This window comes from Phoxinus phoxinus, assembly GCF_949152265.1.
Source record: "Phoxinus phoxinus genome assembly, chromosome: 13".
Classification (NCBI taxonomy): domain Eukaryota; kingdom Metazoa; phylum Chordata; class Actinopteri; order Cypriniformes; family Leuciscidae; genus Phoxinus; species Phoxinus phoxinus.
This window is the reverse complement of record NC_136888.1, coordinates 6488849-6514013: the sequence shown is the minus strand read 5'-3', so window position 1 is coordinate 6514013 and position 25165 is coordinate 6488849. Positions and strand designations below refer to the sequence as shown.

The window sequence follows — 25165 nt, the reverse complement described above, 5'->3', positions numbered from 1 at the left end:
ACTGAATATAAACTAGAGAACACACACACACACACACACAAACACACACACAAATCTATTCTGTTGCTAATTGGTTAGCTGCCTGTTACATTCATTGCAAGATAGAAGATATTTCTGACCAACTCCTCTCCTTGTAAAGTCTAGTGTGGTATGTTTTTTATGACACTCGTGTATAAACACTAATGCTGTTGTCACAAATCGACAAGCTGATCCTCCATATATACTGTCCAAATCCATTTAAATTTGTGCTTCTGTCTTCTCTAAGCTTGCTTTCTGATTGGAAATTGTTTCGTTTCATGTAAAGACGACTCCAAACTCTGAATCATCATGCACCAATGCTAACATTTTTCTAGATGTCATAATCATTTGTAAACAAACAAGTATGCGTTACTTCAATAAACTCATTGTTTCTGCCTTAAATTACAGTTTTTTACAATCACCTAGTTCCTATTTTCAGAACCTTGATGTCATTTTTCACAACTCTAGACACAAAACTCAAAACGGTTATTACTTGTAACACAGGCTGTCTAATGTTCAAAACATTGCATTGTGCATTCACATCTTTAAAGAAATCTTGCACTTGCACAATCATTGGTTCAAAAAACAAATTTACTGTGAAATACCATTGAAACATAACTATAGATCACCCACACACAAGCAACCGATAGTTTCATTGTGTCATTGTTCGTACAATCATTAAATATTGTAGAACAAAATAGGTGATACAGGTTTCATTATGGTACATGTACAGTAAATTCATTTCTGTAAAAGTACTGCAGTAGTAGATATAATATGTTTAATGCTGATGATTGGCGAATTCCTGTAAGGCGAATATCATTTCTGGCCCGAACCAAATCGACCACAGCCTGCTCTGCTCTTGTTGCCCGAATTTCATTGGACACTCTATGCTGTTGCTGCCGCTGTCTTGGTCCGTGGCCTTGTCCTCTACCACGTTCCCCCACACCTCTCAAACAAGGCCCACGACCACCTCTCAGAAGGGGTGCCTGTCCCCTGCAACTCCTTTGACCAACACGTCTCCCTCGTCTTCCTCCCACCACTGCTTGACCTCCATTGTGACCTGGATCACCTTCTGGCTCCATGTTACGTATCACTATGCTCTTGCAATTGGATCTTTACAGTATATACTCCTTCCACAATGTGCCCTCAATCATCAGTAACAAGTTGGCAGAATTGGACAAGCAATTACAAGGGCCTGCATCTATACAGTGCAGTACTGTCAATACTGTAAATAGTCTGAAAAGGTGGTACAGTATTTGGGACCATAGACTGATGAAGTATTATGTTAAAATATTAGGCTACATCCATGGATATTGTAGTCTAATTGGTTCATGCTCCACGCTAATTGGTGACAATGAATTTCGTTATCTTGAAACTTTCATGATTTACTGTAAACATGGAAGATTGTTTGTCTGTAACTATGCATTAAGAGTAATGCAACAGTTACTTATCATTTTGTGCAGTTGTATCAATTGATAGTTAGATAATTGTAAGGAAATGAATAGACACTCATTTGAAATGTAATGTGTGAATTGCCTTTTGAAATAGTAGTACTTTGATGTTAAGTTGTGTCATATTGAACAGGTGATTTTTGTTGAATGAACAAATGATCTAAGTTTTATATGTATTGTATCCAAGCAATTGAGAAAAGGGTTAGAGTTTTGAAAAATGTGCATTTTGATCATTGGTTGTGAGTTTTGTGTCTAGAGTTGTGAAAAATTACATCAAGGTTCTGAAAATAGTAACAAAGTGATTGTAAAAACTGTATTACATTGTTTAAATTAATAAATGTTTAGCTAACTGTGATTTTGTATATGTACATTTCTGAAATACATAACTTAGACAGTTACCTCTGATAACAGATCACTCTAAATTGTAATGTGTATTGTGAAAAGTGCTATTGATTGATTGATTGATTGATTGATTGATTGATTGATTGATTGATTGATTGATTGATTGATTGATTGATTGATTGATTGATTGATTGATTTTTTTTGTACAGTGTAGTGTAGTTTATATAATTGAGAATCTGTTAATTATGAATTATACATAACTATATACTTTAGTGGCCTATCCAAATTTGGGAAAGATACTTTGACTAGCGTCCGGCTCACTGCACTTCTCTGCACATGCAGGTGTGTCCTTTGTCTGACCTTGACACTTGCATCCGACTGAATTAGTCAGTCTACAGGCTGAAGCTGAATGGAAATGTTGAGGTGGAGATTGAACTGGGGTAGCTCTAGTAATAAGAGGACATGACCGCTTCTCCATGGCTGGCCACGCTTCATGCTCTTCAAAGACCTGCGGAACCATCTGTGTGGAACTGCTGTGGGCGGTTCAGAGGACTACCGCATGTACTCGTCTGTGTAAAACACCATTGCAAGTGACGACGCAATGCTTCAAAACCACAACACTAAAAAATATTTTTGGATGTGAGAGGGGATCATATTTTGAAATCATACTGGAAATCATACTAGTTTCATTGTATCACAATTAACCAATTTAATCAATTTTTTCCACTGATGAGTGAGCAGACACTAGGGTACAGTTGCTCAGTACTATAGTAACATACTTTTATATTTGTACAACTCAAACTGGTGGTGAAAAGGACATGGTTAACCAAGAACAAATTTTACTTTGATTAATTTAACTTAAAGTCCCCCTGTAGTCAATAATTGTATCCCTTAAAACTTATCTTTGAAAACCAAAAGTACATATTTGAAAGTTTTTTCCTTGTGTTTCTTTATATTCATGCATTAAAGCTTGAATGTAACTCTAAACCCTTGCCGCATTTAGTTCTATGAATATGCAAATTAGCCCCGGCTCCACTCACTCACACAGCGATCAGAGATCCACTCGTTGACGATCACACATTGACTTGATTGGTTACAAGGTAGTTTGTGACGTCAGAAACACCGGCTTTTTTAAACCGCATTTTTGAGACTGTCTTCGGTTCACTGCAGTTTTAAGGAGAAAATACTCAGCAATGGTGTTAACTTATGAATTTGCACATGGTTTGTCTTAAATCATATTAGAACACCACATAAACATATAAATAACATTATAAGCTTGATTTTCACCACAGGGGGACTTTAACAATGTATCATGTAACAACATGTCCTGTGATCGTGATTAGTACAGTAGGTACATGTGAACAAGGCCACTCTTGTAAATTAATAATACACATCTAAACATTATCTGTATCAAATTTGACAGTTGTATGGCATTTTGACATGGCTCTGGTTATGTGAGTGTTTACACCAAATGTTCACATGAAATCAAGCATTATCATGAATATGCTTTAGACACTTCAAACCCCAAACAAAATGTCGGTCTCTAATGCAACCAGTGGGATTAAGTGGACAAAGGGGTGAATTTTAAAAACATTTAGCTACTTTACGTTTCTAGACATTTAGCCATGTCCCTAAGTGCTATGTATTCATTTCAGTTTTTTATAGACTCATTACATGCAAATTGAGATATTTCAAGCCTTTATTTGTTATAATTTTGATGATTATGGCTTACAGCTTATGAAACCCATGAAATTAAAATCCCAGAAAATTTGAATATTACATGAAATCACACAGTAATTACCCCTGTAATACCATGGTCATTGAACCAGGTTTTGGTTCTTTTGGCAGTGTGGGCAGGTGCAAATCCTGCTGGAAAATGAAGGAAGCATGAAGTGCTCTGGAAAGGTCCTGGTAGACGGCTGTGTTGACTCTGGATTTAATAACGCACAGTGGACCAAAGTCCTCTTTTCTGATGAGAGCAAATTTTGCATCTCATTTGGAAATCGCGGTCCCAGAGTCTGGAGGAAGAGAGGAGAGGCACACAATCCACGTTGCTTGAAGTCCAGTGTAAAGTTTCCGCAGTCAGTGATGGTTTGGGGGGCCATGTCATCTGCTGGTGTTAGTTCACTGTGTTTTCTGAGGTCCAAGGTCAACGCAGCCGTCTACCAGGAAGTTTTAGAGCACTTCATGCTTCCTGATGCTGACCAACTTTATGGAGATGCAGATTTCATTTTCCAACAGGACTTGGCACCTGCACACAGTGTCAAAGCCACCAGTACCTGGTTTAAGGACCATGGTATCCCTGTTCTTAATTGGCCAGCAAACTCGCCTGACCTTAACCCTATAGAAAATCTATGGAGTATTGTGAAGAGAAAGATGTGATACGCCAGACCCAACAATGCAGAAGAGCTGAAGGCCACTATCAGAGAAACCTGAGCTCTCATAACACCCGAGCAGTGCCACAGACTGACCGACTCCATCACGCCGCATTGCTGCAGTAATTCAGGCAAAATGAGCCGCAACTAAGTATTGAGTGCTGTACATGCACATACTTTTCATGTTCATACTTTTCAGTTGGCCAGCATTTCTAAAAATATTTTTTTTGTATTGGTCTTAAGTAATATTCAAATTTTCTGAGATACTGAATTTGGGATTTTCATTAGTTGTCAGTTATAATCATCAAAATTAAAAGAAATAAACATTTAAAATATATCAGTCTGTGTGTAATGAATGAATATAATATACAAGTTTCACTTTTTGAATGGAATTACTGAAATAAATCAACTTCCCTGTAGCTCAAACAGTAGAGCATTGATGCTTGCAATGCCAAGGTCATGGGTTTGATTCCCAGGGAAAGCAAGAACTGATAAGAATGTAAATGTGTACCTTGAAATGCAATGTAAATTGCTTTGGATTAAAGCATCTGCCAAATGTATAATTTATAGTAATTACAATGTGTAACAAGGACACTGTTAAACAAAGTGATAGCATAATTTCATTGTTTTTTGGGGGGAGAGTTTTGTGTAGATCTCTGTTTTGGAAAATGTCTTTACCAGAGCAAGTCGCTCATGTTAGCATTGCCCTAGCAGAATTTTGTGGTGAATTTGTCTGAATTTGTATAATTTAATTTGTACATTTTCATATGATCTGCTTATGCCCCACTGAGGGTTAGGGTTAGAGGTAGACCTTCATGCTTTGGTCTTCTAAAAGTTGGAAATACCCTTTTCATTGGCAAACAGTGCCAGGCTGCAGGTTGGATTTGAATAGAAATATTCCATTACTGTTTTACAAAGTAAGAATTCCACCCTTAACAATTCAGTGAACTCACAAACCAACTGTGTTGCTGACCTGTTTGACCAAGTATTTGACTCCGAAGAGTGATTCACTCATGAAGCTTCATTCTGATCTTCAGATATCATTCTGTATGTTTAAAAGAGTCTAAGCATGTGTCCACAGTTTTACCTAGTGTGTAATACAATTCATCTTTTTATTCTGTTTCTGCCCTTTCACCACAGATATTTTTTTTTCTTGTTACTTTTGTTGCTGAATCTGTATAGGATACGTTATGTTAGCTGACCATTAAAAATTAAGTTCCCTAAAAATGAAAACTATATATGGGAAAAAATATGTACAATTACATATAACTTCATTGTCTTGTTCAATATATTTTACGTATTTATATGTACATACACTCTAAAAAATGCTGGGTTGCTTCAACCCAATTTTGGGTCAAATATGGACAAACCCAGCCATTGGGTTACATTTTTAAATTACATTTTTAACCCAACGTTTGGGTTTGTCCATATTTGACCCAAAATTGGGTTGAAACAACCCAGCATTTTTTAGAGTGTATCTACATATGTACTCATTTTACACAAAGATCAAATTTGTAGCTAATAGCATGAGAGGAATTTGTAGCTAAATGCATGTGAGAAAGGTGACGGTGAAGTTGTCTGAGGATCAAGTAAAAAGTAAGGAGGAACTGGATATATGAACAAATGTATGCACACTCTGATATGCGCTGTCATCATGTCAGACTTTATAGGAGTGGCATGCTGTCAAAAACATGATTAATGTGTCCCATCCTTTGTTGTTGTCTGTTGCAGACAGGATGGTGGCAGTGTTCATTCCGAGCTCTATTGTGTACGTGGTGTATATGGCTGCTTGTCAGGTCCCGTTGGAAACTTTTCCGCATGCCTCACTTGAGTCAGACACTGACTCTCCACCAGCACAGCAAAAAAAAAAAAAAGAATTCATTTGTCTTTGTGCGTGTCTTGTATTTACATCACACATTAATCTCTTGCTAGCTTACCTACTTTATCTGTCGTCACTAGTGCTGAGCTGTGCACCAGTACAGTTAACAGTCTCAATGTCTCTCACATAACCAGACACTCCAGCTGAAAAAAAAAAAACTTTTGCCTCTGAATTACATGCATGCAATTGTACACGTTGTCGATTTTAAGTATTCACTCAACGTGAACAGCTGATTTGCAAAAAAAGCAATTCCTTTCATTTCTCGCAGTCCCCTTTTCAAATGTTATGGTGCAAGTCATATCAGAAATGATTGTATTTACTGTAGTTCAATGCACACGAACATGACCACAAAGTAGTAATTACAAGTGGAAAACATGCAACTTTGATGTTCATTTACTTTGATGGTACAATAGCACCGTACAATTGCGGCAGAATATCGGCTCAATTTTACAGCACCTTCATAAATTGATTTAAAACATTAAAAAGCAACAACACAAATGATGCTCAATCTTTATTTTTGTTGAAATGGTACATCGTATTCTAACCAAAGTGACTTGAACACATCTGATGTCGTAATTTCAACTTCCCGACTTGTAACTTCCCAGGAGGACTTGAACGCACCATTAGAGGACTTCACAGTGTGCATCAGAAAGTCTTGTGTCCGGTTACTAAAGCAAAACTGTGTTGTATTTCTCTGTGAATTGTGCAGTGACCTCGTAGTACATGGCTCCTCGTACATTTTCAACCATACCGGCATCATTTTTAAGCACAAATATGAAAGTTACATTTTCAGACAACAGAACTGTTACAGAAGTCAAAGTCCTGCTCTATGACTATTATGTAAATGATGGCAGTTTGCATATCACAACCAAACAGCAAATATACTACTAGTTTACCAACCTGCAGGAAAATGACAACATTTCTTCTGTTTTTCCCATTGCAGTTCTGCTCACGCTATTTAGATTTGAATAAAACATACACAAAACCAAGACAGAACAGTGGCTAACCACAAAAACATATTTCTGAGGAAAGTCATCATCTTCTTTTCACCTCATAAGAACCAGTGCCAAAAAATTAGTTCAGAGACAGTTAAATCCTTTGCCACACAGCCTGATGGTAATTGCAGAAATATATGAGATGGCATGAAGCACACATAACATATTTCAGCTCTTGAAATAAATCACAGATGGGCATCTTAGCGGATGATTAATTCTCTAGTCCCTGAAAATGAGGGGGAATCATGCTCATCTCCTTCCATTCCCAGAGATCTGTTCACCACAGATATAGAGTCATTGCATCAGAAGCCACGGACACAAAAGCATTTTTCCTACTCAAGTACTGCACAAATATTTTCAATCAAAGATGTCCGTCTCAGCTGGATGCATGAAACATGACAATTTGTACTAGCTGCAGTATTTACATAACAACTGTTAATGCAATGCAGAAACTGACCATATCATTTAGAACAATTCAGTTTACAGAATCTCAATTGAATGTCCAAATTTAATTTGATGCTGCTGTAGTTTTTGTTTATGCAATTATGTGAGTTTAGAATAAAAGATAAACTGTTGTTATTGCACATATAAAACTGCAGAGTTCATCCAAGAATCATGTCTGTGCTGGGGCCTCTGGGGGGACATGAACATGTTATGTTTTAATTAGAGAAAATGAATGCAATTGCCCCATCTGTGTGTCTCAACGTTTAAACTGGTTGATGTGGTGAGCAACGAGTTGAAACATAGTAGAGAGTCATCTATTATATTGAATTGTGCTGAAGACAGTTTGCCTATATGTTGAGTAGGACAACAAGCAGCATTTACGTTGACTTAGTTCCTGATTATTATTTTTTTTATATATATATATAAAATTGCATGCTGCATGAAATTGGCTACAGATTTCACTGATCAACTGATCCTTGACCTCAGATAGCACAGAATTCATCTAAATGCAAAGTGCTGAGTCAGTGAGTCAGATTTAAACATTAAATAACATTGTAATGTGAAGCCGCTGCATCACTTCCAGTGGCTTGTTAGAACCAGAAGATGAGCACTTGTTTAAGAGTCATTCCTATCTTTCCTTTAAACGCCGGAGACAATGACAGATCACTCACTCTCAGGATAGGAGTACTGATGTCCCACTCTGACTCGGTAAAGGCATGCCTCTCACTATTGTGTGGCTTAACAGATGAGATTTGTTTCGCCACTGTGAGTATCTGTTTAAGCTTGTTACTCCAAGACTGCCTTTAGGAGAGAGAAAACTTTCTTCACTTTTGAGTATATTTTTGGGGGTATTTTCATTAAAAAACTTCTACTACAGTTCAAATTCTTAAAAAAGGCCAGAAGACAGAAAGATTGATTGATAATTAACAGATAGCACATAATTTGTCTTGAACAGAGTTGCTAAAACTTTTTAAAGTCAAGGAGAATCTTTGCAGACTTTGCTTTTTCTATCTGACATTGACTATTTGAAGGGTAGCAGCTAAAAAGTACCAATGGCAACGAAAAAGTTAGAATGTGTATGAATTTCTTTCTCCTTTCACAGCTTTCTCTTTTCACAGACTAAATGCTTAAAGTGCCTAAATGCTATGATCTTCATATTGTGCGTATAATAGAATGACTCTCTGCAAGCATTAGAAAAGCAATTGGACATTTAAGTGTTACATATTTCACATATTTAAATGTCATTTTTGAGATTCTCATTGCATGTCTATCAGATATAGTCTTAATATTCACATCTTATTTAGCTTGATAAGTGTGTTCAACGACATTTGCCTTGGCTTTGGCTTGCTTGGTTAGAGACATTTCATATTCAACAATATTATTGATCGATATATTTGATTATTGTATATAATTAGATTATTGATCGATACTTAAGGTGGACGATGACGCAATTTTCTTCTAGAAACAAACTTTGTTGTATTATGTTCATGTTATCACTGTGAAGCTGCTTTGAATCTGTATTGTAAAAAGCGCTAAATAAAGGTGACTTGACTTGACGTGACATGACATTTCTCAGTCAGACTCTCTTTAGCTTTCAGCCAGTATGCCAGTGTTTCAACAGACCCTGGAGAACATTTTTAACAGAGAAATAAATCAACAATGTGTGACAATTAATTGTTATCCATTATTTATGTATGGATTCTAGCTCAAATAAACTGTAAACATTTCATTTTACAGTAAAATGCTGTTATATGTTTGGCATTCCCAGAATTCACATTAGAATTAAATGCATTTCATTTAAATAATTGTTCCTTATTAGTTTTTGTTATCAGCTATGTACATTTATGTTTCATGTTCCACCTTAAGTTTATTGCACTAATTTAATGTGATGTTGTGAATATGGTGTTTTGAGTGTGTGTGCATGACACTGCATGTACATATATTAGTATTTTCCTCAGCTTGTGAAAAACAATAAAAATAAAAAATCCTGCTCTTTCACCATTGTTAACATTGGAATTGGCATAATTTATCCAACGATGCATCGTACTATGGTAGTCATATAATTGTATGGAAAGACACCTCTAAAAGGCAAGCAACTAAGAAAGAAAGAAAGAAAGAAAGAAAGAAAGAAAGAAAGAAAGAAAGAAAGAAAGAAAGAAAGAAAGAAAGAAAGAAAGAAAGAAAGAAAGAAAGAAAGAAAGAAAGAAAGAAAGAAAGAAAGAAAGAAAGAAACAAACAAACAAACAAACAAACAAAGAAACAAACAAACAAACAAACAAGGGTCTTAAAGGTGCAGTAAGCAATTTCTGATAAATGCTGTTGATTTTTGAAATCACCAAAACATGCAACCCAGGCACCTCCCCCCAATGAGTGTACACGCCCCTAACTGCTGATTGGCTACAAGTGTGTAGGTAATATATTTCCTTGTAATTATGTATGGTTTGCAAAAATGTGAACTGCTGCGTCTTTGTAGATGAGAGAAGCAAACTGTATGCGCTACATTATGGCCAAGCAAAAAATAGCATCTGAATAACGCGCCACTGTCTTTAGACTAGGTTTTGTTCTGGTCTGTGGCGGAATTGTTTTCTCAAACTGCAAAATAGCACCAGGGAACGTTTGCGCCGGAGCACGCCTCCTCTTTTCGTTGAACCGCCCCATCCCCTTCTGGTGGTATATAATAGTTTTGTATGAGGTACAGACCAGAATTTAAGTTATTAATTGCTGAAAATCTTATCCCGATGGACACGATCCACTCCATAAGCTAAAGGCGCACACTTCACTAGTTCTGTAGATCATTAAACCGTTATGCTGCCTCAGAAGTCTGTCCGAAATCAGTTTCGTTACGTAGGCAACCATCATGCGGAAATGCTTCCAGCAAAGTCGACTCAGCGGCTCAGCGAGGCTATTTTAACGATCTGAACATCAAACGCGAAACGCAAGTACTAACTTTGTGGGCTGTTGCTATTATACGGGCGGGATAAATTACTCTTGCGCCCAACGCAAATCTAAAATGGGTTGGTCTGAAGTAGCTTCATTATTCATAGGTGTGGTTTGGGCGTAACGTGAAATAAACCAATCAGAGCGCTCACATTCCCTTTAAGAGCAGACGTGCCTGTTTCATGGTGGATTTCTATTATAATGGCGGATTTGCCAGCGCACGCCAGGAGCGGTTCACAGCCGAGGAGACCGACGTTCTCGTCTGGGCCGTAAAAGACAGAGAAGTGACATTGTATGTCTTGAAGATCGCTGAATGAAGGCTCAAGTTTGGGTCCTTTCTTCACAAACGTAGGCCTAATCCAAATATTTAGAATCCATATGTCTGTGAAGAACAACGACACAAATGTTCAACAATCATGTCAGTCACAGAGACAGAGACACCCTGGGCAAATAAAATAACATGTTCTCACGTAAATGCGTCTCTATAGCACAGAGTCTGTTTATCGTGCAATTTATACGCGAAAATTAGTTTTTACGTGAATATGATACGCATTTGATACGCACTTCATTGTCACTTCATTGATACACACCACTAATCAGTCATAGATGCTAGCCATTTTGGTGCCCTAAGCATAATTGCATAATTCCTTAATGAAAGCGGAAACTTTGGCGCGGAACTTACATGCGCTTCATGAGGCACACGCGAGCGGTCTCTTGCTCTCTCATCCCTCTCTGCCGTGCACGTGCTTAGCGGTTTGGAGCACAGTCTCTGTCTCGCGGGCGCGCTCGCTCTAGATTCCGGGAGATTTTAACTAATTCGCGGGCATCAGTGAGCAATATGCGGGAGACTCCCGGAACTTCCGGGAGACTTGGGATGTCTGTATTTCTATACTGAAATAAAATCGGCATTATAATTATTGATTTTTATTAGGCAATTTTTTTGGTGCCCCTTCAGCTCTTGGTGCCCTACCCACAGTGCGTGATGCGCGTGGTGGGAGCGGCGGCGCTGCCACTAATTCTACCCAAACGTATAATACACACGCACCCCACACCACCACTAAACCCTAACCAACCCATACGTATCCTATGCACGTAAAAAAAAAAAAAAAAAAAAAAAAATGTTCGTGTATTAATTACACGATAAACGTGTAATTGAGACGCATTTAGTATGATCGGGTTGATGATAGGTTGAACGATTACAGAAATTACAGAAAACAATTTTAAGGATATAAAGTGTAGTCTTGTTTAACCAAATCTTTAAAACGAATTTGCAGCAAAAGTCTCAGAGCGAAATTGTATCATTTCAAGGTATGAGTAAATTGCGTTTAATAAATGTGACTGAAAGCATAACGTCATATGACAACTGAATACAACAGAATCAAGATATGAATGCCACGATTTTATTAATCATAAATGAGGATTCGTTCACATTTGTACGTCTGTAAAGTTGTTCAAACGTAAATAATTTAAGTTTTAGTGCCGTCAACTGACAGTAAAACCGAATACTCGTGTCATGAGATCACGCTACATTGCATTCAAGGAATACATGTTTACCAGTTCGTGTATTCCCTGAAGAACCCATGACCTTGCTGTTGCTGTTGTTGTTACAACAGCAATACTGACAAGATGACAGCACTCTCAAAGTTTACAGCAGCATCACTATCCACTATAGGCTACCAACTGTAAACGTGTTGAAATGTCTGCGAGTGTTGATGTGACCGTTTCATTTCAGGACAGGTGCATTAAAAGGAGATATCAGACAGTTATTAGCAGGCTAAAATTGTTCAGTGTGCAATGTGTTTATAAATTAAGAAAAGGAAGTACAAATAATTGAATGTAAGGAAGTCATTAAGACGTTTCAGAACTCGACCAATTGGTGCTAAAACAGTTCATTTTTAATTGCCGGCACAGGGCAATTGCTATTTGTTGCTTGCAAGTATTTCTGGCACAACAAGATATGAAGCTCTTTACTTTTGATTTGTAAAAAGCGATTCTGCTCCTTCAGTCTATGAAATAATAATTTGGATTTCTATTAAGGTCATGAATTTGGAGAGTGTAATAGCCTACGTTATAAAATGCAATATGTGCATAACTCACATTGCATCATAAAATATTAAAATGTATTTATTCATAAGGGTTAGTTTTTTACCTTTCTGCTTTGGCTATAACTAAATTTTTCGAAAAACAATAATGTAATTAAAAAATACACCCTTAATGGCCAAATCATATAGATGCGTGTTTAAAAAAAAAAAAAAAAGCTACAATGTTTGCTTGTTACCAAAAGCAAAGAGTTTTGCTTAGAGGTTGCACAGTAAAAGTATATGACTATGATGTCATTGACAACTTTAAGTGCCAAAATGGCAGGAAAGTATACAGTGCATGCATTGATAGGCTCTCTCTAAGGGACATGTCACAGAGATCTTTCCGTGGTGAAATCAGTCGGAGTCTCTACTATATTACCTGCCAAATTACGTTAATTACCTTCAAATGTATAAGTTACAGAAAGCCCAGAAATGAACCCAACAGAACTTGAATTATAACTAAAATGTCAGCTGTTATTTTGAAGATGAAAAATCTCTCTTTATGAATTTCACCTTTTACGAAAAGCATCCATTCTTGACACCGTCACCGATCCTTAACTTAGGCTATACCTTCATACCTTATCCACTTTTTTTTTTTTTTCGTTTTATACTAGGCTACAGAGCAGAACTAGAAAATCCACATTTCACAAGCTTGCGTGAGTATGTTCCACATTGACCAACAGTAGACACCATCAAACATTAACATGTATCAATATTTACATTGCACGCCTACTACTGGCTCCTCCATTTTAAATTAAACATTTCGATCATTTGTCATTTTTAAATAATAAATGTATAGGCTAGGTCAGCCAATTTGATTTATTATTATTATTATTATTATTATTATCATTATTATGCTAATGTTATTACCAGTGAATGTAATGAAGTCGTGTATTGTTGTTGACTTTCATTTCGTTGTGATTGACTTTTCCACAGCAGAATATTCGATGTTTTAAGAAATATTACATGGTCGTGGTCCTGAATATTTTTGAACCAACATTAGCTATCCAATTATTAATATTGATAGATTTTGGCTATTTGTTATCAAATATCATATTCATGTTCGCCTGTCAGATTTTGCTATAGGCTATCGCTTAACAAGACGGCTATTATTTAATCAATTAAATTTAAAACAACCAACATTCCAAAAAAAAATAAGTCTCACTAGCCTATGTGTTGGGTCAGACAAGTGCAGACTATTGCTTTTCTCACAGGACATGTTTTTGACACGGCTGTGTTAATTATTATTTTATTTTTTAAAGACAAAGTTAATATATGTTTTTGTCTCCAGTAATTTTAACATCATATTTAGAAATCGTATTGCTGTATAAATGAATAAGCTTCAAACGAACGAATATCACACCGGCCAGCGCAGCGTTTCCCGATAATAATGTATCTTAGTTCCTAATGGGTTCTATATACGTGCCAGGATGCAGCGTTCGTTCCTTTTCTATGAATTATCCATGCAGGAAAAAATGTCAGTTGCTTTTCATTGTGTAACTTTATGATCTATTTATGGTTTGCTTGTTGAAATATTAATAATTTTTCTGTCGAGAAAAATGTCGAGATGATCATACAGTGCCCGTTTTTCGTGTTTTATTTTCACAAATTAATTTGTGGTTCGATGTGCACGTTTCCAGCTATTTGGAGTAGTAAGGTGTAATCTGCACTTTAGGGACATTCGCCGATTTATTGCCCAGTGATGGAGGCAGAAATTCGGTGCAATGTGGGCGCGAGCGCCTTTGGGTGTCAGAGAAAATGAAAAAATGACCACGTGCAATAGGCTATATGGCCGTTGTTTAAGTCACTGAAAATATCTGCTCCCACAGTCCTACTGAATTGTATTTGTCCGAAACAATATTTGTTCGTTACAAATCAGGATTATTTAGTTCTTTATCTATTCATTCATTTTCCTGTTTTGTGCATTTATTCCAAATCCTTTTAAATAATTGACAATTAAAATATTAACAATTAAGTAGCCAAAAAGTATAAAATAAAGCATCATAATGCATCACAATTGTGACATAGCCTAATGTCACAATGTCTACTTGAAGTGTAATTCAATTATGTAAGTTTAGGTGTAATTTTACAATTGTCCTACAGGTGACTGCAATAAATTATATAATGTATAGCCTAATGTAGTAGCTAATAACAACAACAATCATCATCATCATCATCTTCATCATACTGTCGAACATTATTCAAACGGTTTTTACTTGTGCACGTTACTGGAAGATCCGTATCTGTCTTTTATGCTGAGCTGGCATATCGTCCAAGATTGCAAACAAAGAACGCATCAACAATGTCATCAGAAACGCTCTAAACAAAATGGAGGTAAAGCCGTTTTAGGGAACCTGTCCAATCGAGGGTCATATGCTAAGCCGAATTATTTATATGCTTATTACTTAAATAAGATAGCTATATATTTGCACTGTGTGGCAGTGATCCAGCATCAACACAGATAGCATCACTGGAGGCGCCAAATGCGGACAAGCATCATTACGCCCAGTAGCGCACATGAGAAAACAGCAGAATGCCTTATCACTCCCTGCGTGCAGAGCCTATTGCATGAAACATTCTCTTGATAAAAAAAAAAATGCAATAAAAAAATAGCTGCTAGCTTTAATGAACGTAAATGTGCTGAAAATAAATGCAGAATGAGCAGAGAAAAACATTTCGTTAAAGTTCCACATACCTTGGCGAGAATTGGAAGTGAGATCAGGTTTTCATGAAAGACAACGATTGTGACTTCGTTTTATGCAATACCTTTATTTAGCATATTTACACGTGAATTTATAAAAAATATATAACTAAAGCTTTCTTCATATTTACATTAACAATTTATTACTTTGTTCACATAGGGGTTATTTAATGTACACGTTTAAGTAATGCATTTTCATTCTTTTAAAATGCACTGATGCTTATGACAAATCGTGTTTTGCATCTGCTATGCAGTCGTTGTCAAAAATGGCATAGACAAAACCAGTATGATCATTGGTTACACGACCAACCACCAAAAACCGCAACCTGGAGACAGTTATAATTACAGTAAAGAACAAAGTCGTATACATTCATTCGGCTTTACAAAGATCGTATTCCCAGAGCGCGCAGAACATGGACATCGCCGTCGAGAGATGTGCAGTGGTTGAACTTACAGTTTGCCTTCTTGAAATGGGAATGATTTCTAAGCTGCTGTGTCAGCGCTGTTACGAGGATGAGGTAGAAAGACTGAGTCCGTGTATACTGCTCAAGTGCTGCTGCTGCTTACTTAGGGGACTCGGTGGTTTTCTGTCTCCTGTGGAGGACAAGCATGGGACATATTTAGAGAGAAAACAAGTCGTAACTCTCCTCACATCCAATCAAGTCATTGTCTTTTTGTTTTTAAAACGTTTAACGTCATGTATGGGATCGGGCCACTGACCCGGGACATGCATGTTCTAAATTATCCGATTTTATAAAATAGGCCACTGTTCAAATTTCTCTAAAATTTATATTAAAAAACACAATTCTGAAATGAAAGTTTCTGAAATGTACATTTTTTTTTTTTTTTACAAATGCTGCCCCAAAACTGACCATTTAGAATGTATTAAAATATTTGTATAAAACATATAGGCTACGATCAAAATTTGCCTGTAATCCTATGTTAAAGTAAACTAATGCGCAATGTCTACAATGAGTAAACAGCATTAATCAATACTAGAAATGCATATGGGCCTATTAATGTGCCCAATAATGTATTAATGCTGGTGAGCATAGGCCCCAACTGAGATCATACTGCAGTGCTTATACCAGTTTACACTGCATGACCTCATTCTCATACGAAATTTTTATGTGCATGCCTAATGATTTGGTTGAGAACATATTGCCTTAGTGGGCTTCTATATGAGAGCTGAATCAAAATGTTATTTTTCTTTTCCTCCAAGTTTTGTTTCTTGTAATTGCTGTGTAATAACATAGTAATGCTAATAGTAGATCCACGGATGTTAAAGAGGTGTATCGATATCTTAAAGTTGGCAACAGCTATAATTGTCAAAATATTGTGTTTAAAGGCATGCCCATGAAAACTTCGATCTATTATTCCGAAAGTGCCGTTAAAATATGACTGATATCAAAGTATGATCGTGCATACCATCTCGCACCGCATGTTTGAACGCCATAGAAGAATGGATGTCACTCGGGTGCATCGCTACGCCACCGCCAGGGTGTGAGAGACTGGTGCCCTGGGCCTGCCAGTGATGCCCTGGGCTCACGTAACTGCCTGCTGGACCACTGTACACGCCGTACTGGTTGGAGGGAGAGTAGGCGCACGCTGGGACATAGCTAGACAAAGTCGACGAAGGCTGAAGTAACAGGAGAAAAACACGCACGTTAACAGAGCAAGCAGACAAAGAGAGGAGGAAAGCAGAAAACACTATATGCAAAGTAATACATAACAAGGTAACGCGTATTGTTATGCTGTGTTTTACATATAAATACGTGCGATATAAATATTACTAACAAAGTGTGTAAGCAGCTGTATACAAATAATTAGCCTACAATTTAGGAACGCTTTAATGTATTAATGTAATTGCACAATAACATGAAAGGTAACTTCCAAAGTCATCCAAATGATTTTCGAACAGAGCTTACATCTCAAACAATAAAATACAAGTTTATAATTGCTACGGTACCTGGGGGTATTTTATGTCTGCATCAATAGCTGATTTGTCTATTCCATTGACTCCATGAGCAGAGGCAAATGTCGCTCTGTTGACACTACTCCAGTCCTCCATTTTTGGTGCGTATCCTTCAGCGCTAGCAATGGCTAGAAAAAAATATTTAAATGAATGTAACTTTCTGTTTTTGCTTTGCAACAAACCAAATCAGAATTACACGAAGCAGAATAAAGAATTACTAATGGAATTAACGGTAACACTTAATTTGACAGTGTCCTTGTTACATATGTGTACTTACAATAACAGTACATTATGCATAATTACATGCAACTAACCCTCAAACAAATCCTAATCCTACCCTAACCATATAGTAAGCACATGTAGTTGCTTAATATTACTCAGTACTTACATAAATAATTACACTGTAACAATGACACCTTAAAATAAAGTGTTACCGAATTAACTGACAGCGTTAGTCTGTTTTCTTTGCCTTGCAATTTAATGATTTGAAACGATCGTTTGAATACATTCGACACAAATGTGCAACTTATGTTTACATGAATATGTTCTGCATATACATTTGCTTAAATGCATTTTTAATAAATATATTATTATCAATATTCAATGTGGTGACAACATTTAACGTATTATAATATAATAACATATAACATGTCTTCTAATACAGTATTTTCAACAACATGTTTTAGTATAATATTGCATTTTATAACAAAATACTATGGGCGGCTTAATGCGTAATAAGCATTTATTCGTTATATTGGACAAATAAGGAATTTAACGAATAAATGATTATCACGCATTAAGCCGCCCATAGCATTTTTAATTATATATAGTAAATATAAAGTAAATATATATATATATATAAGCACTTATAAGCAGGTCACAACCTTTTACAGTACCGAGAACCTGAAGGCCTACTCCGTGTTGTACGGATTTGTGTAAAAATATGCCTTAATGACTCTGTTTTCTAAGGTATTTCAGGTATGTCAACACATTTATAAACTTTATCTTAAGTTTTAAAATTCTAATTATTTAAAGCAGATGATTACATAGGCCTCCTCGGTTTGCTTTGAGAATATGCACCACATATCAAGTAGAGGCTGAGGCCTGTAACCGTGTGATGTACAAGTAAGATTAGTTGTCTAATCCAAATAAGTCTCACCTGTAGGATCCATGAAAGCACGAATACCCAATATATTGCTGACCGTGTGAGCTGAAGGCCAACCACGGGGAATGCTTACATGCCCACCCGTTACAGGGACACCGGGATTGCTCATTTTGGTCCCGGAAGGCGACATTGCATTTGGGTATGAATACGGGTATATATGGTTATAGGAGAGGCCGGACTGCGGAGGTCCTTGTTTGCCATTTTCATATTGGTTAGGTTGGGAGAGGTTTCCAATCTTGTTCCTTAATATCCGACTGATAGAGCTGACCGAAGGAACGTTGTACTTATCACATACTCCGTCGGCGAGAAGACGGTCCCGGATCTCCCATGCAAAAATTCCCGGGTCTCCCTGTTTGTAGTCCCGTATGTTTTTTACTACATTAGGCGTTGTTACTCGTGGTTTGCTGCCACCGATTGCGCCGGGCAAAATGGACCCAGTTTCGTTGTATCTCGCAAGTATTTTACTCACACACCCATGGGACACCCGAAGCTGTCTGCTTATGTCACAGGGTCGGATGCCAAGCTGGGCTAACTCCACTATTCGTAATCGTATTGCATTGGGCAAAGGACGTCCATTGACAAAAACTCCCCCCAGCTGGTTCACCTCCCCGTAGTTTTGATCTGTAAGAAACAAAAGACATTGAAACTTCGGTTAAGTAAAATGAATGTCGTAAAACAGCGGCACATCATATTCAGTGAGCTGAGCACATCAAAGATTTGTACATGAAAACGGCGATCTTCTTTTTCTTTCTGCATTCTCTTAAATACCAACATTTTTTCACTCTTAAAATTGTCAGTAGAGATAATTAACATTATTATTGGGCTAATGAGACTGGTGATAGCGCATAGTGGCATTGTTTTAATAATATACATGCTCATAACTAAAGCAAACATTGTACCATTCCCCATTCAAAGTCACGGTTATTTTCTGGTCTAAATAAAGCATCTCATGAAGCATGCAGATGTGAACGAGATCTCACCCATTTGATCTTGCGATGCGTGTCTTTAAAGCAGTTTTCCTTCAATGGCTGAACGCTCCTGCATGCGGTTGCTGCTGTGTGGAGATGTTCGGAAGACTTCGACAAAACTTTTGTCTATTCCGGCTGCAAAACTTCTACATGCCAAACTTGTCTATGGCAGAATGGGATACGAGTGATCCTCTCCCGTTAAAGAGGGATTTGTCTGATCCCGCAGGGTGAAGTTTGCTGGAGTTCATTTGACGCGTCCTCCACGTCAATCTAACTGGTTACGCGGAGAGCGATGGGTTGATTTCATTGGTCCAGAAGTCTGCGGAAAGGCTGCGCGTGTGCGCGTAAGTACCATCCAGTATGCAGTTTAACCATTTCAATATATTATTTCAGATTACAAGGAAAGAGAAACGCTTCGTTTAAACTTGACACATTTCCAACATTAATAAGTTGAGCAGTTGAAAAAGTAAAGGAGTGCTCTAAGAGGTGTAGCTACAACAGAAAAGCTGTTTACGCGCCCGCGTTCCGAGACGTGAGAGTAGTCATGTATTCTGTAGAGCACATATCCTACACTTTCAATCAGCTATGTGATAGAAAATTATTTGAATGCGCCTTTGCCAATCCGTGCCAACCCGTGCATCAGTGAAAGCTTGATGACTTATCCATGTGTCGCTAAAACAACGAACTTTAAATCCACGCTCTATATCAGTTGTTTCATTCAATGTCTAAACCAACTAGCCATTATACATAGGACCCACAGTTTGCTGTTCTGTCACTTCTCCATTATTTTTAAGCAAAAAAGCTTATATGGATAGCAGTGGCGGCTGGTGATAATTATTTTTTGGGGGGGCGCATTTTTTATTGGGGGGGGGGGGGATACAAAGCAGAAACAAAAAAGCTATTTTGATCTCTTTTTATTATTTTATTATTTCAGACCAACAAAGTAGTAACAAAAAGCATGTTTCCTACTTGAACATAATGTTGCTCTCCTTTATATACAGACCCTTTCCAAAAATTAGAATATCATGGAAAAGTTAAATTATTTTAGGAATTCAACTTAAAATGTGAAACTAATTTTATTAAAAAAAAGGCTCATTGCTTGCAAAGTGAGATATTTTAAGCCTTGATTTGTTATAATTTTGATGATTATGGCTTACATAATGACTTACAGCTTATGGAACCCACGAAATAATTTTTTTAAAATTAGAATATTACATGAAATCACACTGTAGTAGTGACACAGTAATCCCGTGGTCATTGAACCAGGTTTTGGTTATTTTGGCAGTGTGGGCAGGTGAAAATCCTGCTGAAAATCATCTTCATCTTGATAAAGCTTTTCTGCTGAAGGAAGCATGAAGTGCTCTAAATGTCCTGGTAGACGGCTGCATTGACACTGGACTTCCAGGACATTAGAGCACTTCATGCTTCCTTCAGCAGAAAAGCTTTATGACATTTAGATTTTGTGGGTTTCATAAGCTGTAAGCCACAATCACACTTTGAAAAAGAAGACAGGGAAAACAAAACAGGGCATTGCTAACATCACATCCAGTCAGCCAGCTCCGTTTCTCGTAACAAGCGCGCGTAAAGCTCCGTTTGTAATGATATTGTCGTCCTCTGTCACTTGCCTGCTGCTGGATGTGTACATCTGGTTGTTCCGGTCCGAGATCCTTAATCTTTTTTTTTTTTTTCTTCAAGCGAAAGTCTTGAGAAAGGGGTTTTTTTGTAAATAAATAACAGAATTTGGATTAACTGCTGCCATTGCGTAATAAAAAGTGATCAGCCTAGTAGCAAGCAAGGTTATTTCTCGCCGCGTACAGTTGAATGGCAGGTGACGAGAACCAATCAGATTGGATAAAATAACATGTATCCAATTATGATTGGCCAGGGACGCAACGACTTGCGCCCCGAGGAGGATCTTTAAGAAACCAATCAGAGACCAGCTTCAGGTCACATGCTGCCCGAGAATTTGTGTACTCACATAGACACCCATGTGTCCGGCGTCCCTCGCTCATGAAACGTATTGAAAATAGTAAATAGTTAATCGATTAAAGACAGTTTTTATTAAATTCTGAGGCTCTTACTACCAGCCGGCACATGAGTAAACTATTTTTTTATTTTTTATTATTACATTTTAATATAATGTTTTTACACATGTTAATTTCTGAAATGTTGATGGGGGCGGCGCCCCAGCGCCCCCTATGGACAAGCCGCCACTGATGGATAGCCTAAAAAATAATTATAGCCTACTTTGACGCGTAGGCTAAACAAATAGGCCTATCGGCCTAAAATAATGTGCTGGACAAATAATGGAAATGCTACATTAGCGTGAGGCAGAAATGAGAGAGGAATTGGAATAACAAGAGTAAATAAATGCATACATAAAAAATACTTATCATACATTTTGTACATGGAAAGCCAGTCTAATTCATTTCTCAGCACATGCGCCAAATATATATGCAATCGATATCTTTGTCAAATGAATACTGGAGTTATAGGGTATTGACTGAATTCCAAAGGCCAACACTATCACAGCATGCTCACGGAGTTTCCTGTGGAAGTAAAGATGGTATAGTTTATTAGCTCACAAAATGTCACTTGTAAAAGTTTACAGAGGACCCAATAGAACAAGAAGCGGTGTCACTATCCGTACATATGTGTAGGTCACAAAGTCTCTAACTTCAACACATGGAGAACATCATTCCAGATCATCTCACAAAATCTGTAGCAAGACGCTCAGTGTGTAACGAAATCAAAGAGGAAAAGTCTGCTGTGTTTTGTGAGAACACACTGCACGAGAGAACGGGGAATATAGAGTCACAACAAAGTGCTATTAGAAAATAGACATCAGCATCACAGATGTATTGTGACCATGTGTAAAATGAGCTGTTATCACCGAGATGTGTGTCAAAACTGAAACCATTCAAAAGAGTCCGACGGGTTTAAGTCGTGGTCAGAACCCATTGGGGACATGTTGAGAGCAGAGAGCCAAAAGTCTCCCTCCTCTGGATAAATTAGGCAATTACACTTAGTAGTCACATTTTGTGGATGCACAATGAGGTTAGCAGGGAGAAACGGCTATCGAAACATTTGTGAAACATGCAGACGACGAACTCACTTCATGGGTGTCTTGCACAGGATTCTCAGGTATGCAGGCTCATCGCACGGAGCTTCACCGACTTTATTTAAATGGAAACATTTTACGTAAAAAAAAAAAAGATAGGCTAAGTGTAGAGGATTGTAGCGCATTGCTTTATGACTGCTGCTGTGATTTAGTTTGAAATGTTATTATATGCGACAATTCTTGAATAGGTTTAATGATATGAACTGAAATTGTGATTCCTTCCAAAGGCATGATACATTCAGAAAGTTCGATTTAAGACTCGAAACTCAGGGACTTAAGAAAGAGAGATAGAAAAAAACACAAACAAAAAAACAACAACGCATTTCTAAATAATTCACATTGCACTTTTCTTTCTTTCTTTCTTTCTTTCTTTCTTTCTTTCTTTCTTTCTTTCTTTCTTTCTTTCTTTCTTTCTTTCTTTCTTTCTTTCTTAATCATAACTTGCGATGTATTTTAGGGGCAGATAAAAGTTATCATGACAGTTTAAATGCGGCATGCACACAATATAGCAAATTCAATCAAAACATAAAAACATAAAACAACTAACAGATTTACATGCTGAAAATGTTATGTTATTATAATAGCAAAATAGCCACATTCTTCTTTGGTTTTATGTTTTATAGGCTACATATTATCTTATATCACTTATGCCTTGATGGTATCTGTAGGCTATATCTCAGTATGTCAAAACTGAAATAATATTATTTTTGACAAAATGGTATATTATTTGGAAAATCAAAAGTATATTTTAGAAATAATTTAATATTAGTAGGCCTAACGCTTTTGTTGAACACTGATATCATTTTGACCACATCGTTTCACTCATTCATTTAGAATGACAAGGCTTGTCACGCCTATGATTTGTTGGTTATATTTACAGTCATATACACACTTTCATGGTATCGTGTTGGATAACTAATCTAGGATTTACTTAATTCTGCTGCATTATATAGCTAGCTAACTGATCAAGATTAAATAAACGCATCAAGCTGGAGACTTTCAAATTAAATACGTCGTTAGTTGTGTTCATATGTTTTGTTGATTATAATTTCACGGTACACCCATTATCTTCAAATATATCAAATTAACTGGAAATATCAGCTATCATTTAGTGCCGGTCATTGGTCATTCTCTCTCTTCCTATTAGATAACAGATAAAGACCGATGCTTCAAGATATGATTAAGATAGGATAGGAGAGGTGATATCTCTCCCAAATGGACACTGTCCAATTTAAAATAGAACTAAAGTCTGGTTTGACACTGATCTCTCGGGTCTAGCGCTTCTCAAATGAGTAGCCTATATTTGTGTGGGATGACGAAATATCGCAAACTTTATTTTATGATAGTATTCTAATTGTATATTATTATTTTTTAAGTAACCCACACAACGTGTAAATTTCAATTAGGCTACATGGATTTATTTAAGTCAAAAATATTATTTAATAACACTGAATCAATATACATTAATGTTTATAGGCAAAACTATGTTTTATTGGTTAAATCAGGTAGAATTGGCTCTTTAAATGGGTTACCACATTTTACAATGAATTGCAAATATTTATTCAGAGTGTACACAATAAAACATTTATGCAGAAATAGCATCAACTTGATGAATGCTTTTTAACAAACCTCAGACACCTAAAGTATATAATTCCCAGTTATGATTAATAAAGCTATAAAAATGTGTGGCTATTGCAATGATAAATATGACTGTCGTTTTAAAACGTTTAAATCGTGAATGTGCACGAAATATATTTTATCCTATTTTTTTATGGTCTCAGTTTTCTTTTATCCCTGGACGGTCTATACGGGCGGTTTTATTACAGAGTCAGACCCGTTGTGGCTCGGGTCTTGATTTAGTGTTTGTGAGTTTTGTGATCTCATTGCTATGTATGGAAATTATTAGCCTAGGCCTGGCCTGCTTGTTTTCAGCAGATGACAACGGGGTGAAGAACACAAAGCCAGTGTACGAAATACAATCTATAATTCATGGCGTAAAATCTGCTGGGTCACACTCTGAGCTAGATACATCGCTTCAATAACATTCAACAAAACAGACTGTCGTTGTCATCTTAGTTTGAAACGTTTAAATAAAATGTATTGTACAGTTCAATTATCTTAATTGGTTGATAGGCTATGCTTTCTCTGTACAATGAAACCATATAATCCTGTTGATTTATCATTTTAGTTGCGTAAAAGAGAAAATGCTGGTACAACATATGGGCTATATCTTCTAGATAAGTGATCTGAAAATGTCCATAAAAAGGCAAAGTTGTGTTAGCCACACACTGGACATAACTCAGTTCTAGCATCCATTCATAACCTATTCGATAAAAGACAAAAGGTTTCCATTAAGAGTTCATTGAAATTGTGAAGTGCGAGGTGGAGAGCAGAGGCAGCCGGTTTTATGGTTTGAAGGCTCCACCCCAAGTTCAGCAAAGTGAGTGCCAGTGTAAAGCCTGGTTAATTGTTTATGACCTTTACAGAATTGTTTCACATGTGGAAAAAAATAACTAATTGCTTCAAAGAGTAAGGCAGCATTAGCCAGCATCGAACTCATGGAAGAACATAGCAAGCGTCAAAATTATTGGCGAAACATTTTGGAGGCGAAAAAACACCTTCTGCTGAATACCCTGGTGAAAACAAAATGCTACTTGCAGTCAGACTAAGTATCAGTAGCCTAGGCCTATATACTTCACGTTTGTTAATGATT

General features: G+C 36.9%; 1 protein-coding gene across 2 annotated transcripts in view; it reads right to left on the bottom strand.

The window, feature by feature from the left end:
• Positions 1-13135: 13135 nt before the first annotated feature.
• pax1a (paired box 1a) overlaps positions 13136-25165 on the bottom strand; it is a 65167-nt gene continuing 53137 nt past the window's right edge. The window contains exons 2-6 of one of the 2 annotated variants that reach the window (XM_079632546.1): positions 19344-19661; positions 18358-18984; positions 17193-17326; positions 16652-16862; positions 13136-15817 (exon numbers count right to left, since the gene is read on the bottom strand). In XM_079632546.1, the coding sequence (XP_079488672.1) occupies positions 15729-15817; positions 16652-16862; positions 17193-17326; positions 18358-18984; positions 19344-19347 (1065 nt within the window). In that variant the 5' untranslated portion in view covers positions 19348-19661 and the 3' untranslated portion in view covers positions 13136-15728. Of the gene's footprint in view, positions 15818-16651; positions 16863-17192; positions 17327-18357; positions 18985-19343; positions 19662-25165 lie in introns of those variants that run through there. The other variant, XM_079632547.1, reaches the window with a different exon arrangement.